Below are 15,000 nucleotides of genomic sequence, written 5' to 3'. Positions count from 1 at the left end.
TCTAGTCCTATTATTGTAGGATGAGATTTTATAGGAATTAACTTAATTTGTCCTATGAACACTCTTCCTGCAATTATATAAGCTACGGGTGTTCCTCAGAGTACAGTATGTTTTGAGCATAATTGTGCAAGATGAGAACTAGCAGTATAATAGACAATCTAGCAATTAGAATACATGTTTCAAAAGTTAGTAGCAAGTTCTTTTTAAGGAACAGAAGCATCTCTGCATGTTCAGCTATAAGTCTGTTTCTGCTATCAGTAAGGACGTTTGACGCTAAACTGAACAGTCTTTCCCTTTCCACACTACTGCACTGGGCAGAAAGATATTTTTGGGCCATTACATCTGTTTATTATCTGCCCAGTACTTCAGGGGTTTGTCTAAATGAGGTACAGTGATCTCTCCTAGGTAGACTTCAAGCTGTATAGTAGCATCTTTTGGAGCATTGATCTCAGACGTACAGTAATACAAATAACAGAATTTTTTATTTGCAGAAGTGAACAATTTTTAGTTAAGTCTCCACTCCAGCTTAAAATGAAATGGGAACAAAAAGTTTAAAAATTGCCACAAGATGGCATATGGGTAAGATATGGTGGTTTCGGTTTAAGTATCAGAGCATTTGCACGAGTACAAGTACTGGTGCAAGTACTTGGTATTGGTAGTGATACTAGTATCTGTACAAATGTCTGGGGTTTTTTTTGCACATCCAGTGTAATTAAATTACAGTTTACATTGTGCATATTTGATACAATTGATTCCTGTGTAATTAAAATACTAATTTTACATTTTTGATAAAAAAAAAAAATTTTACAATTTTTTATCCACCTTAACGATACTATTTTTTTTCCTGCCTATTGTTATGTGAATGGTTCAATTATTTGTATTCTATGATTTTTACATAATGAATTTTAATTGTGCACTTTTTGTAATGTATGCATCTCCTTCCTATACGAAAATGTAGTATACGCCCCTTAGCGAGACCCTGTTTTCATGGTAAAGTGGCTTTATAGAATTCCACCAGGGAAATAGAAGGGCTGGCAAGCATTCTTATCGAATTTCACCAGCCCATAGAGCTTTATATAATCAGTCTATGTCTACAGCTAATCTTACAAGAAGAGCTTTATAGCTAGGTCACTAGGAGGCAGATGCTGGCTCAAAGGTTAATCTCCTCAGTTTGCCCTTTGAAGGGAATATGCTGTTTGGTAAGTAACTGGAGAATCAAATCTACAAACTGGAGATAATAGTCCTTTTCTTCTGCAAGCTATTAGGTATCCTAAAAATCCTTCATTTGCTCATAGACGGCAATCTCAATACCAAAATTTTTAATCCTCTTCTAGGAAGGATCCCTTTAATTTTAAGGATTACAAAACAGAGCCAAAGGTAAAGGCCATGGGATCTATTTTGCACTTTCCAACCCAATAGTTAAAGAAGCAATAATAGTTTGCCTGTCCAAACTCATTTTCTGGTGGGGGGGTGGCAGGCTCTTTAGTTTCAGGGAGGTTTGGGCATCAAGTATTTTGGATTCCTGGGTCCTTAATATACTTCACAATGGATATTTTCTACACTTCAAGGTGAAGCCTTCTCTTCCTCACTTGGGGACATCGCTACTCCTGAGAGAGCCCTCAATTTATCAGTTTGTCAACAAGGTCCTTAGCAATCAGGGATTTTACTCTCCCTTTTTTTTCTTGTAAGAAAAAAGAATGACTCTTGGAGACCAGTTCTGGATCTTCAAAAGCTGAATATATTTATGCTTCAGAATGGAATCCTTAATTTCAGTCATCAACCTAATGCCGCTAGGGGCATTTCTCCTTTCTGTTGACTTAAAATATATACGTGTTTTCCATTTTGCAATCACAGTTACACAGAATTTATTTAAGGCTTACAGTTGGAGACCATCGCTTCCTGTTTTCAAATGTGCTATTCAGCATCCTCGGGTCTTCACAAAGGATGTTCTTGTTCCTCTGATAGCAAAAATATGCCTCAGGGGCTTGTTAGTGATCCGTTATTTGGACAATATCCTTCTGATAACAAGAACAAGGGATCAGGCACTTCTTAAGAGCTATTTTTCTTCAATTTCTTCAGGATCATGGTTGTTTCATAAATTTTCAGAAAAGTCATCTTCATCTCATACAGGATCTAGTGTTTCTAGTAGCTCAGTTCAACACATTCAGGGTATGGTTTCCATGCATCATGCAAAAATTATATGGTTCAGCCTCCTGCAAAATCAATTAGTTCTAGCTGGATTGTTCAAGCTATCTATAAGCTGTTAATGTTGTCAACCACACATAATAAGGGTACCAAGAAAGCTTCTGCATGCAGATTCAACTACAAAATAAAGTTGACATTATTGGTTACAATACATACATGGGTGGAGTAGGCTTTTTGAATCTCTTGAAAAAGCTATACATTGCCACAAGGAATAACACAATCTGTTATAAAAAGATTGCAGTCTTTGATGCACATGGCAATTCTTACATACTCTATAAAGCATCTGCACCTGGTAACGATCTGTGTTTCATAAAACTTGTAACCATCTATTATTTGAAAAAAACAGAAATGACAAATATCACAGAAATATTTGAGCCTGAAATATTGCAATCATTTCCCCAGTTTTGTTCCCCATACAAATTAGAAAAAGAGGTGAACAGAAATGTTGTAGAGTTAGCTACAACTAGGCAATGAGAAAAGCTTTTCGATATCCGTATAGAACATACGCATCAAAACCTAGTCTATGTATCGTAAACTAATTTAGAACATATCCAGTTCCAAATCACTGATAACAATCCAATTTAGTTCTATGAATTTACATGCTGAGTGTAAATCATTTCTGTGAGGGTACCCAAAGTTTATGAAAAAGTTTTTTTTTATTATTATTATAATCAATATGTAATTACATTTGCCATACTACGGCCAACTGCAAGCGATGGTCTTCAACTGGAAGCAAATACATGGGCCTAGTTCAATACCTTGTGGTGTTTACTTTAAAAAAAATAAAAAAATTTTTTATATATATATATATATGTAATGTATGTTTATGTATGTTTATGTGTGTGTATGTGTATATATATATATATATATATATATATATATATATATATATATATATATTATAGAATGCAAAACTATTGAGGGTGTATTAATAATCTGCAATATCTAATTCTAACCTGCACACTGTTTGTGTGTGTGTAGGGGTGTAGCCAACTATAGCAAATACGCAACTGTCAAAAAGGACTAAAAGTTATTTATACCTGTAACTATTTTGAGATGTAGCTTATGTATCACTGTATTGTATAAACATTTTACTTTTAATAGCATAATTATTAAAATTCCCTTTAAATGAGAATTTTAATAATCACGTTTCTATTTCTGTTTAGGAGAAGGTGGAAACCAAACATCATGAGTAAACGAAAGAGCAAAGACAGAAGTCTTCCACTTGGAGAATGTATTTCTCAGGTAACATGTTTAATTATTATTGAGTTATTTGTAATTAGCTTTAAACACTTTTGCATTAAGTCCTATAGGATATATGTATGGAAAAACAAACTTAAAAACATCTGGATCCCATGACTAGCGTTGCTGATTGGGTCTATGGCAGTTTTTGCTTGGGACCAGCTTTGTGGCTACTGATCGTTAATTTAGCTATGTGTTTAACCCCCCTCAAAGAGTTAGGGTGTCGCTAGTGTGTTAAAATTACATGCTTTATGAAATTAAGTGTAACTAAATTATTGAATTACAGTTAGGTTCATAACCATTTAGACACTGATAAGGTTATAGTTATTTTAGCAGTTGGGGGGGGGGGGGTGGAATTGTAATAATCTGATAAATGTAATTTGAGGGTATTTACTTCTGTTAAACTGTTTAGAAGCCCTTCGCCGTCAATCTGTATGTTTCTACATCTGGACCACTTTGATGCTAGTTTTTGGGTGGTGAGGGTGTCAAAGTGCCTGAGTACTAGGTTATATGTGTTTGCCAGCTCGTAGGAACCCTGCTTAGCCAGTGAGCATAGTGCAGTCAGGTTGTTGTTTTCTGTGTGTAGAAGACCATCAGTTTTTAATTGTGTGACATAGTGCCTACACTGTAAGTATGCAAATCTATGTGTGTTTGGGAGCGAATATGTGTTTTTTAAATCTTGAAAGGAGTGGACCGTAAGAGTTAGGGGGTTAAATAGTTGCCCGATTTTGGTAAGACCCTTTTCCTGCCATGTCCGAAACACTTCAGTAGTATATCCAGGCAAGAAGGAGAGATTGCCTTGGATTGGGAGGAATTTGCTAGCGGTAAATTGTATGTTCCATAACTTGCTCAGCTTGGCCCATGCTCTCAATGGGTCTCTAAATAGTATATGTTGTTGGATTTTTAAGGGTAAAGAGTTAAGCCTGGCGTGCGGCAGGAAGGCTAGGTGCATTGGGTATATTATGCTAGACTCTAAGGTAAGGGTCGTAAATTGTCCGTTTCCCGTCAGCCAGTCCAGTACTATTTTGGTGAGGGTCGCCCAGTTATACCAGGCAATATTTGGAAGGCGTAATCCTCCCTTCTCATACGGCATAGCCAAAGTCATTCTATTTATTCTTTGTTTCTTACCTTGCCAGACGAATTGACCCAATGCAGATTGAAGTATTTTGATGTCTTTATGAGTTAGCAACAAGGGTAGCATTTGTAAGGGGTAGAGTATCTTGGGTAGAGCTATCATTTTAAAAAGATGTATTCTACCAGTCAATGACAGTGGAAGTCCGCTCCATCCCTGAATTTGAGGGTATTTACAAATTGGATATATGCTTTGGAATTGACAGGACTTTTTTATGTAGTCCCCTTCTTGTTCAGGGACCAAAATGAATTGGACAATTGACTGAGAAGCTGTTTCATGGCCAGATGTGAGCTCTTCCCTTCTTATTTCATTACCAATTAAGCAGTTAAAAGGTCTAGAGTTGATTGCAAATGTGGAATTTGCATTTGGAATGTAAGCAAAGTAGGCCATCATTTGGCTGAAAAATATAAAACAAACCCAGAAAGAGAGCAATAACAATCAATATGGTACACTAAAAGGTTTGAATAACAACCACATAAGAGATCTGTGGTGGATGATCGCAAAATTCTTTACTTGGTGAAGAAAAACCCCTTCACAACATCTAGCCAAGAACACACTCCAGTTGGTAGGCGTATCATTGTCAGTCTACCACCAACAGAAGATTTCATGTTAGTAAATACAGAGTTTTTCCCACAATGTGCAAATCATTGGTAAGCATCAAGAATAATAAGGCCCAGTTAGACCTTGACAAAAACACCCAAAAAGCCTGCCCAGTTCTGGAACAATATTCTTTGGACAGATGATACTGAGATTAATCCATACCAGAATTATGCAAAGTGTTATTATTTATGGCATGGGCATGTATGGCTGCCAATGGAACTGGGTCACTAGTGTTTATTGATGATGTGACTGCTAATAGAAGCTGCAGAATGAAATCTAATGTGTGTAAGGCTATACTATCTGCCAAATGCCTAATAGGATGGACGATTACCCACAGCATTCTGCGAAAGCAGCTAAAGAGATTTTTAAGGCAAAGAAGTGGCATATTTTTGAATGGCTAAGTCAGTCACTTGACCTCAATCCAAATGAACATACATTTTACTTGCTGAAGACAAAATAGTACATAGATAATAAATGTAAACAGTCTTTCTCTTGTTAAGTGTATCCAGTCCACGGATCATCCATTACTTATGGGATATTAACTCCTCCCCAACAGGAAGTGCAAGAGGATTCACCCAGCAGAGCTGCTATATAGCTCCTCCCCTAACTGCCATTACCAGTCATTCTCTTGCACCCAACGAATAGATAGGATGTGTGAGAGGACTGTGGTGATTATACTTAGTTTCATACCTTCAATCAAAAGTTTGTTATTTTATAATAGCACCAGAGTGTGTTATTCCTTCTCTGGTAGAATTTGAAGAAGAATCTACCTGAGTTTTTCTATGATTTTAGCCGGAGTAGTTAAGATCATATTGCTGTTTCTCGGCCATCTGAGGAGAGGTAAACTTCAGATCAGGGGACAGCGGGCAGATTAATCTGCAAAGAGGTATGTAGCAGCTTATTATTTTCTGACAATGGAATTGATGAGAAAATTCTGCCATACCGATATAATGTAAACTCAGCCTTAAATGCAGTAGCAGCAACTGGTATCAGGCTGTCATGTATGTATATTTTACACTTCAGTATTCTGGGGAATGGCACTTCACTGGAATTATACTGTATGCATAAAACTTTAGCCTAATTTGCAGGGACTAGCAACAGGCTTTTTAATAACACTCAATTTATTAATGTTAAACGTTTTTTGCTGGCATGTAAAATCGTTTAATTTTCTGAGGTACTGGGTGAAAAAATGTTTTGGGCACTATTTTTTTCCACTTGGCAGTCGTTTTATTTAATTTATGACAGTTTACTGATCTCTCTCACTGTTATGTGTGAGGGGGAGGGGCCTTTTTTGGTGCTTTTGCTACGCATCAAAAAATTCAGTCAGAAGTTTATTGTCTTCCCTGCATGATCCGGTTCATCTCTACAGAACTCAGGGGTCTTCAAAACTTGTTTTGAGGGAGGTAATCACTCACAGCAGAGCTGTGAGATTGTAGTTGACTGTGATAAAAAAACGTTTATTTCTGTATTTTTTTTTTTTTTTTTTTCTGCTATCAGGGTTAGTTATCCTTTGCTAATGGGAGCAATCCTTTGCTAAAATTGTGTTTTTTACAAAGATTTGATGCTATAACTTTTCAGTTTATTAATTTTCAACTGTCATAACTTTTTCTGTGCTTCTTATAGGCACAGTACGTTTTCATATTATAGTAAATTACTTGAAAAGTATTTCCAAGTTGCTAGTTTATTTGCTAGTGTGTTAAACATGTCTGATTCAGAGGAAGATATCTGTGCTATATGTGCTAAAGCCAAAGTGGAGCCCAATAGAAATTTATGTACTAACTGTATTGATGCTACTTTAAATAAAAGTCAATCTGTACAAATTGAACATATTTCACCAAACAACGAGGGGAGAGTTATGCCGACTAACTCGCCTCACGTGTCAGTACCTGCATCTCCCGCTCGGGAGGTGCGTGATATTGTAGCGCCGAGTACATCTGGGCGGACATTACAAATTACATTACAGGATATGGCTACTGTTATGACTGAAGTTTTGGCTAAATTACCAGAACTAAGAGGTAAGCGTGATCACTCTGAGGTGAGAACAGAGTGCGCTGATAATATTAGGGCCATGTCAGACACTGCGTCACAATTTGCAGAACATGAGGACGGAGAGCTTCATTCTGCGGGTGACGGTTCTGATCCAAACAAACTGGATTCAGATATTTCAAATTTTAAATTTAAGCTGGAAAACCTCCGTGTATTACTAGGGGAGGTGTTAGCGGCTCTGAATGATTGTAACACAGTTGCAATACCAGAGAAAATGTGTAGGTTGGATAAATATTTTGCGGTACCGGCGAGTACTGACGTTTTTCCTATACCTAAGAGACTTACTGAAATTGTTACTAAGGAGTGGGATAGACCCGGTGTGCCGTTCTCACCCCCTCCGATATTTAGAAAGATGTTTCCAATAGACGCCACCACACGGGACTTATGGCAAACGGTCCCTAAGGTGGAGGGAGCAGTTTCTACTTTAGCTAAGCGTACCACTATCCCGGTGGATGATAGCTGTGCCTTTTCAGATCCAATGGATAAAAAGTTAGAGGGTTACCTTAAGAAAATGTTTGTTCAACAAGGTTTTATATTGCAACCTCTTGCATGCATTGCGCCTGTCACGGCTGCAGCAGCATTTTGGTTTGAGTCTCTGGAAGAGACACTTGAATCAGCTCCATTAGATGAGATTACACACAAGCTTAAAGCCCTTATGTTAGCTAACTCATTTATTTCAGATGCCGTAGTACATTTAACTAAACTTACGGCTAAGAATTCCGGATTCGCCATTCAGGCACGCAGAGCACTGTGGCTAAAATCCTGGTCAGCTGACGTTACTTCTAAATCTAAATTGCTTAATATACCTTTCAAAGGGCAGACCTTATTGAAAGAAATTATCGCTGACATTACAGGAGGTAAAGGCCATGCCCTGCCTCAAGACAGAGCCAAACCTAAGGCTAGACAGTCTAATTTTCGTTCCTTTCGTAATTTCAAAGCAGGAGCAGCATCAACTTCCTCTGCACCAAAACAGGAAGGAGCTGTTGCTCGCTACAGACAAGGCTGGAGACCTAACCAGTCCTGGAACAAGGGCAAGCAGGCCAGGAAACCTGCTGCTGCCCCTAAGACAGCATGAATCGAGGGCCCCCGATCCGGGAACGGATCTAGTGGGGGGCAGACTTTCTCTCTTCGCCCAGGCTTGGGCAAGAGATGTCCAGGATCCCTGGGCGTTAGAGATCATATCTCAGGGATACCTTCTAGACTTCAAATTCTCTCCCCCAAGAGGGAGATTTCATCTGTCAAGGTTGTCAACAAACCAAATAAAGAAAGAGGCGTTTCTACGCTGCGTACAAGATCTTTTATTAATGGGAGTGATCCATCCGGTTCCGCGGTCGGAACAAGGACAAGGGTTTTACTCAAATCTGTTTGTGGTTCCCAAAAAAGAGGGAACTTTCAGGCCAATCTTGGATTTAAAGATCCTAAACAAATTCCTAAGAGTTCCATCGTTCAAAATGGAAACTATTCGGACAATTTTACCCATGATCCAAAAGGGTCAGTACATGACCACAGTGGATTTAAAGGATGCTTACCTTCACATACCGATTCACAAAGATCATTACCGGTATCTAAGGTTTGCCTTTCTAGACAGGCATTACCAGTTTGTAGCTCTTCCATTCGGATTGGCTACGGCTCCGAGAATCTTCACAAAGGTTCTGGGTGCTCTTCTGGCGGTACTAAGGAATTGCGGTAGCTCCGTACCTAGACGACATTCTGATACAAGCTTCAAGCTTTCAAACTGCCAAGTCTCATACAGAGTTAGTACTGGCATTTCTAAGGTCGCATGGATGGAAGGTGAACGAAAAGAAGAGTTCTCTCTTTCCACTCACAAGAGTTCCCTTCTTGGGGACTCTTATAGATTCTGTAGAAATGAAGATTTACCTGACAGAAGACAGGTTAACAAAGCTTCAAAATGCATGCCGTGTCCTTCATTCCATTCAACACCCGTCAGTAGCTCAATGCATGGAGGTGATCGGCTTAATGGTAGCAGCAATGGACATAGTACCCTTTGCACGTCTACATCTCAGACCGCTGCAATTGTGCATGCTAAGTCAGTGGAATGGGGATTACTCAGACTTGTCCCCTACTCTGAATCTGGATCAAGAGACCAGAAATTCTCTTCTATGGTGGCTTTCTCGGCCACATCTGTCCAGGGGGATGCCATTCAGCAGGCCGGACTGGACAATTGTAACAACAGACGCCAGCCTACTAGGTTGGGGCGCTGTCTGGAATTCTCTGAAGGCTCAGGGACAATGGAATCAGGAGGAGAGTCTCCTACCAATAAACATTCTGGAATTGAGAGCAGTTCTCAATGCCCTTCTGGCTTGGCCCCAGTTAACAACTCGGGGGTTCATCAGGTTTCAGTCGGACAACCTCACGACTGTAGCTTACATCAACCATCAGGGAGGGACAAGAAGCTCCCTAGCAATGATGGAAGTATCAAAGATAATTCGCTGGGCAGAGTCTCACTCTTGCCACCTGTCAGCAATCCACATCCCGGGAGTGGAGAACTGGGAGGCGGATTTCTTAAGTCGTCAGACTTTTCATCCGGGGGAGTGGGAACTTCATCCGGAGGTCTTTGCCCAAATACTTCGACGTTGGGGCAAACCAGAGATAGATCTCATGGTGTCTCGACAGAACGCCAAGCTTCCTCGTTACGGGTCCAGATCCAGGGATCCGGGAGCAGTTCTGATAGATGCTTTGACAGCACCTTGGACCTTCGGGATGGCTTATGTGTTTCCACCCTTCCCGATGCTTCCTCGATTGATTGCCAGAATCAAACAGGAGAGAGCATCAGTGATTCTAATAGCGCCTGCATGGCCACGCAGGACTTGGTATGCAGATCTAGTGGACATGTCATCCTGTCCACCTTGGTCGCTACCTCTGAAACAGGACCTTCTGATCCAGGGTCCCTTCAAACATCAAAATCTAATTTCTCTGAAGCTGACTGCTTGGAAATTGAACGCTTTATTTTATCAAAACGTGGTTTTTCTGAGTCAGTTATTGATACCTTAATACAGGCTAGGAAGCCTGTTACCAGAAAGATTTTCCATAAGATATGGCGCAAATACTTATATTTGTGCGAATCCAAGAGTTACTCATGGAGTAAGGTTAGGATTCCGAGGATATTGTCTTTTCTACAAGAAGGTTTAGAAAAGGGTTTATCCGCTAGTTCCTTAAAGGGACAGATTTCAGCTCTGTCCATTCTTTTACACAAACGTCTGTCAGAAGTTCCGGACGTTCAAGCTTTTTGTCAGGCTTTAGCTAGGATCAAGCCTGTGTTTAAAACTGTTGCTCCACCATGGAGTTTGAACTTAGTTCTTAATGTTTTACAGGGGGTTCCGTTTGAACCCCTTCATTCCATTGATATCAAGTTGTTATCTTGGAAAGTTCTGTTTTTAATGGCGATTTCCTCGGCTCGAAGAGTCTGAGTTATCTGCCTTACATTGTGATTCTCCTTATCTGATTTTTCATTCAGACATGGTAGTTCTGCGTACTAAACCTGGGTTCCTACCTAAGGTGGTCACTAACAGGAATATCAATCAAGAGATTGTGGTTACATCTTTGTGTCCTAATCCTTCTTCGAAAAAGGAACGTCTGCTACACAATCTAGATGTAGTCCGTGCCCTGAAATTTTATCTACAGGCAACTAAGGATTTTCGACAAACGTCTTCCCTGTTTGTCGTTTATTCTGGTCAGAGGAGAGGTCAAAAAGCTTCGGCTACCTCTCTCTCCTTTTGGCTTCGTAGCATAATACGGTTAGCCTATGAGACTGCTGGACAGCAGCCTCCTGAAAGAATTACAGCACATTCTACTAGAGCTGTGGCTTCCACTTGGGCCTTTAAGAATGAGGCTTCTGTTGAACAGATTTGCAAGGCTGCAACTTGGTCTTCTCTTCATACTTTTTCCAAATTTTACAAATTTGACACTTTTGCTTCTTCGGAGGCTGTTTTTGGGAGAAAAGTTCTTCAGGCAGTGGTTCCTTCCGTATAAAGAGCCTGCCTGTCCCTCCCGTCATCCGTGTACTTTAGCTTTGGTATTGGTATCCCATAAGTAATGGATGATCCGTGGACTGGATACACTTAACAAGAGAAAACATAATTTATGCTTACCTGATAAATTTATTTCTCTTGTAGTGTATCCAGTCCACGGCCCGCCCTGTCACTTTAAGGCAGGTAATTTTTCCATTAAACTACAGTCACCACTGTACCCTATGGTTTTCCTTTCTCTGCATGTTTTCGGTCGAATGACTGGTAATGGCAGTTAGGGGAGGAGCTATATAGCAGCTCTGCTGGGTGAATCCTCTTGCACTTCCTGTTGGGGAGGAGTTAATATCCCATAAGTAATGGATGATCCGTGGACTGGATACACTACAAGAGAAATAAATTTATCAGGTAAGCATAAATTATGTTTTTCTAATGTATTTCATTCTCTTGGTATCCTTTGTTAACCCCTTCAGCCAATATGATGTAGAGCTAGGTCATGCGGTACAAAGCCCATCGTATTGCTTAACATAGATCATAGTCGCAGCTACAGGAGGCTCCAGCAGAGTAGAGCTGCTGTTCCTGAGCTGCAGGCATCTGTCTTAATATGGTAATGGAGCACAATCGGTGCTTCGTTACCATATGAAGGTAGATGCCAGATTGTTATAGAAAGTGACACTGTGTTATGTCACACTGTGATGTTAGTGTTTGTAACTATCATATGCTGGTGTTGTCAGGAGGTGTGGGAGGGGAATCCCTGTGGTGGAGGGAGTGAGGGGCTCCACACTGCAGAAAAAAAAATTGAGGGGAGGGATGGGGCGCTGCACTACATAAGTGTGTAATGATCTCCAGGACCACTACAGAAAAAATAAAATAAAAATTTGATAAAAATATCAATAAATTGGCACTATACGAAGCTCTAGAAGGGATCCAAATAATCATCTGATTGTCTATGGAACTTTGCAGAATCTCTCATTTCCAAAGCTATCATCTGCTTTTTAAAGCCCAGCTGTTTAGAACACATAAGTATTGATGCTATTGTGATCCTCTAGTCCGGAGCTAGGATGAAGAGATAATAGGTGTTGGCCTTCTACAAATTTTAGCGTCCCCCCACCCCCGAGCTTTGGGGTAAACCGGCTCATAATAGCTATGCACCATTCTTACTTATTTCTAGCTACAAATGTGCCGTAGGTTTGACACCTTGATCTTACTTGTACATCAAGGAGCCTTGGAGAACCCTCTACAGAGTGCCCCGGGACTGGACCCTGTTACACCAATCTGTATCCAGCTGAACTAGATTAGAGTTCTGCAGTATACCCAGCCACCAGAATTCCTACACCTAGGTGATATGTGCCTAATGGAGGGGAGAGCAGGTCAGGAGATTCCCATGGAAGCGATCCACCTACCTATATCAGCGCATCTCCAAGAAATGCCATCTGACACAACGCCTCAGTATAATTGTCAGGAGCTGACAGCACTTACACCGTCTACTAACAAAGAATTGTCTGACTCTACATCTGATCACTATAACCTGGTGGTGGGGAAGGTTTCGCCCTTGGCGATTCTCTAGAGGGATGCGGCCTACCCCCTGGAGTGCTACCCACGTACCCCCATCACAACGATCTTGAGGCACCCCCCCCATCAATGAAGTGTGCCCTGAAGACAGTACGAGTCAGACCAAAATAGTTATCACTGCAACTCTTTTATGCAGCCATGTGCCTGAGACGCTGTTTCTAGAGGAAGTACGCTTAGATGATATCCCATCAGCAACAATGGAGAACATTCCACATATAAATACCCTGCTAGTTATAACCGGGACAGATGCTGTCATGGAACAAATTAACTCTCCAAACTTCTTTTACCATAATGGAGTGGGATGAGGCTTACATCTCCCAAAGTCAGGCGAGAAGGAGATTTTTTACATGATATGTAGTATCTCCAACTGATCCTTTTATATTTACTCACTATATAGCTCATAAGTTTGTTTTTGTTTTAAAACTACTATATTCTTGGACTTCCACCTTTTACACGTCCACTACTGTTTAACCCCTATACTGGTGCTGTGGGAAACATTGATATAAGGTTAGACCTAGTAATTCCCCATATAATCTTTTTCCTACAAAATGTTAGTTTTCTAGAGTGTATGTATATAGGATATATCAAATTGTCTGTAAAAAACCTTGGGGCAACACCCACCTTCCTATTCTAGTACCACATATCCTCCTACTCGTTTACTTTATGCTTACTGCTTGTATACATTATCATATTACATCTATATTGCCTAATGCACTCACAGGGATTTCTTTTTAAAACCACAGAATGAGACACCAACCTTATGTGGGTTCCTAGTTTTATTAAAACAAGAAGATACATACCTGATATTAGGGTGAGCTCCATATATGGCACAATATGAGCATTCACTATCAGAACGATTTTAAATACTATCCCATTATTAGGCTTATATTTTTAAATTCAAGCAAGTGGTAATCTGTCATAGGCAAGTCTGTCTTTGTAAATATTAAGTATTCTTAATGTCAGTACAGGAAAAAAATTCCACAAGTAAGTCACTGACGGGGAACACTGCAATAGAACGTCTTTATGCCCTGGAGCTGTGCTCTAGCTACTCGCGTAGATGTAGACAAACAGGGTTTCATGCCCTCCAGACCGCCATGTATCCTTGACAAACGTTTTAGTACGCCGCATCTTCTGCGCTCTCTCCTGCTCTGGTTCGTCACTCCTGTCTCACGTCTATGACATATAGGGGAAAGCCAAACCTGAATTCACTGGTGCATGTATATAGGCTGGATATAAGTGCTGGTAGAGATATCCAAAAGAAGAGGTGATATCCAGCTGGTAAAAGGTAACAACTTTTTTGGAAATTCAATTAAAATCCGGAGAACGACACAGCATACACTTGACACCAGAGGATATAGCGAAGCAAATTAGGCTTATGCGTTTCGGCGCTAAGCTGTAATCATAGCCATGATGCTGGAAAAGATTGGTGGGGGCGCAAAGTTTTTAACTTACATTTTTCTCTTTGGGGAGTCTATTTAAATTAATAGCAACATGGTACAATAACATAAGTAGAGACATGGGAGACGTGGGTGTGGAAGAACAGTAGAAAAGAGCATTTTTTTTTTTTTTCACTCAGTCTATTTTTTTTTTTGTTAGAAGAAAACTAAGTCTCCATTATTCCAGATATAAATTCAATTAACAGCTCCACCTATTGACCATCAGTACAACATCCAAGCAGAGGTACAGAGGGAAACTACAGCTGATTCCTATTACTTTCCCCCTTGCAGCACTTTAAATACAAAAATGTTGTTAGTGCCCGCGGGTGTTCCGTTAACTGTTCTGATGGACTGTGACGTAGTGGCATTGGAATGCTATGACTAAGAGCAGCACATCTTCCATTCGCTAGTCTGATAAATTCGCTCTTCTGACATAACATCAGGGTGTGGGAGGATAATATTTGAGGAGGGATTACTACACTGCAAAAAAAAAAAAAAAAAAAAGCCCTGCATCCTGTCAGACTGTCTGCCAGTACCTAGGATGGAGGAAATGAGTGTGAGTGGGGTGGGAAGAGATCTGTTTGAGAGGATCAGGGAGTGGTAGGGTAATCTTTAAACTACTGCTAAAATGAACCTTACAAGCTACATGATTAACGTTTCACTGCCGGGAATAATAGAAGTGTGGTGCACAGTTGCAATTAGCAACCTTCTAATTACCAAAAAACCAATGGTAAAACCACGTATGTCTATTTCTGAACAAAGGGGATCCCAGAGAAGCTTTAAA

At 40.1% G+C, this 15,000-nt stretch overlaps 1 protein-coding gene across 4 annotated transcripts in view; it reads left to right on the top strand.

The window, feature by feature from the left end:
- ORC4 (origin recognition complex subunit 4) overlaps positions 1 to 15,000 on the top strand; it is a 348,821-nt gene that overhangs the window by 33,864 nt on the left and 299,957 nt on the right. For 3 of the 4 annotated variants that reach the window (XM_053698281.1, XM_053698278.1, XM_053698279.1), the window contains one exon: positions 3,372 to 3,450. In XM_053698281.1, coding sequence (XP_053554256.1) covers positions 3,394 to 3,450 — 57 coding nt within the window. In that variant the 5' untranslated portion in view covers positions 3,372 to 3,393. The remainder of the gene's footprint in view (positions 1 to 3,371; positions 3,451 to 15,000) is intronic. The other variant, XM_053698280.1, reaches the window with a different exon arrangement.

This window comes from Bombina bombina, chromosome 1 (assembly GCF_027579735.1).
Source record: "Bombina bombina isolate aBomBom1 chromosome 1, aBomBom1.pri, whole genome shotgun sequence".
Classification (NCBI taxonomy): domain Eukaryota; kingdom Metazoa; phylum Chordata; class Amphibia; order Anura; family Bombinatoridae; genus Bombina; species Bombina bombina.
This window is presented reverse-complemented; position numbering and strand designations above follow the sequence as displayed.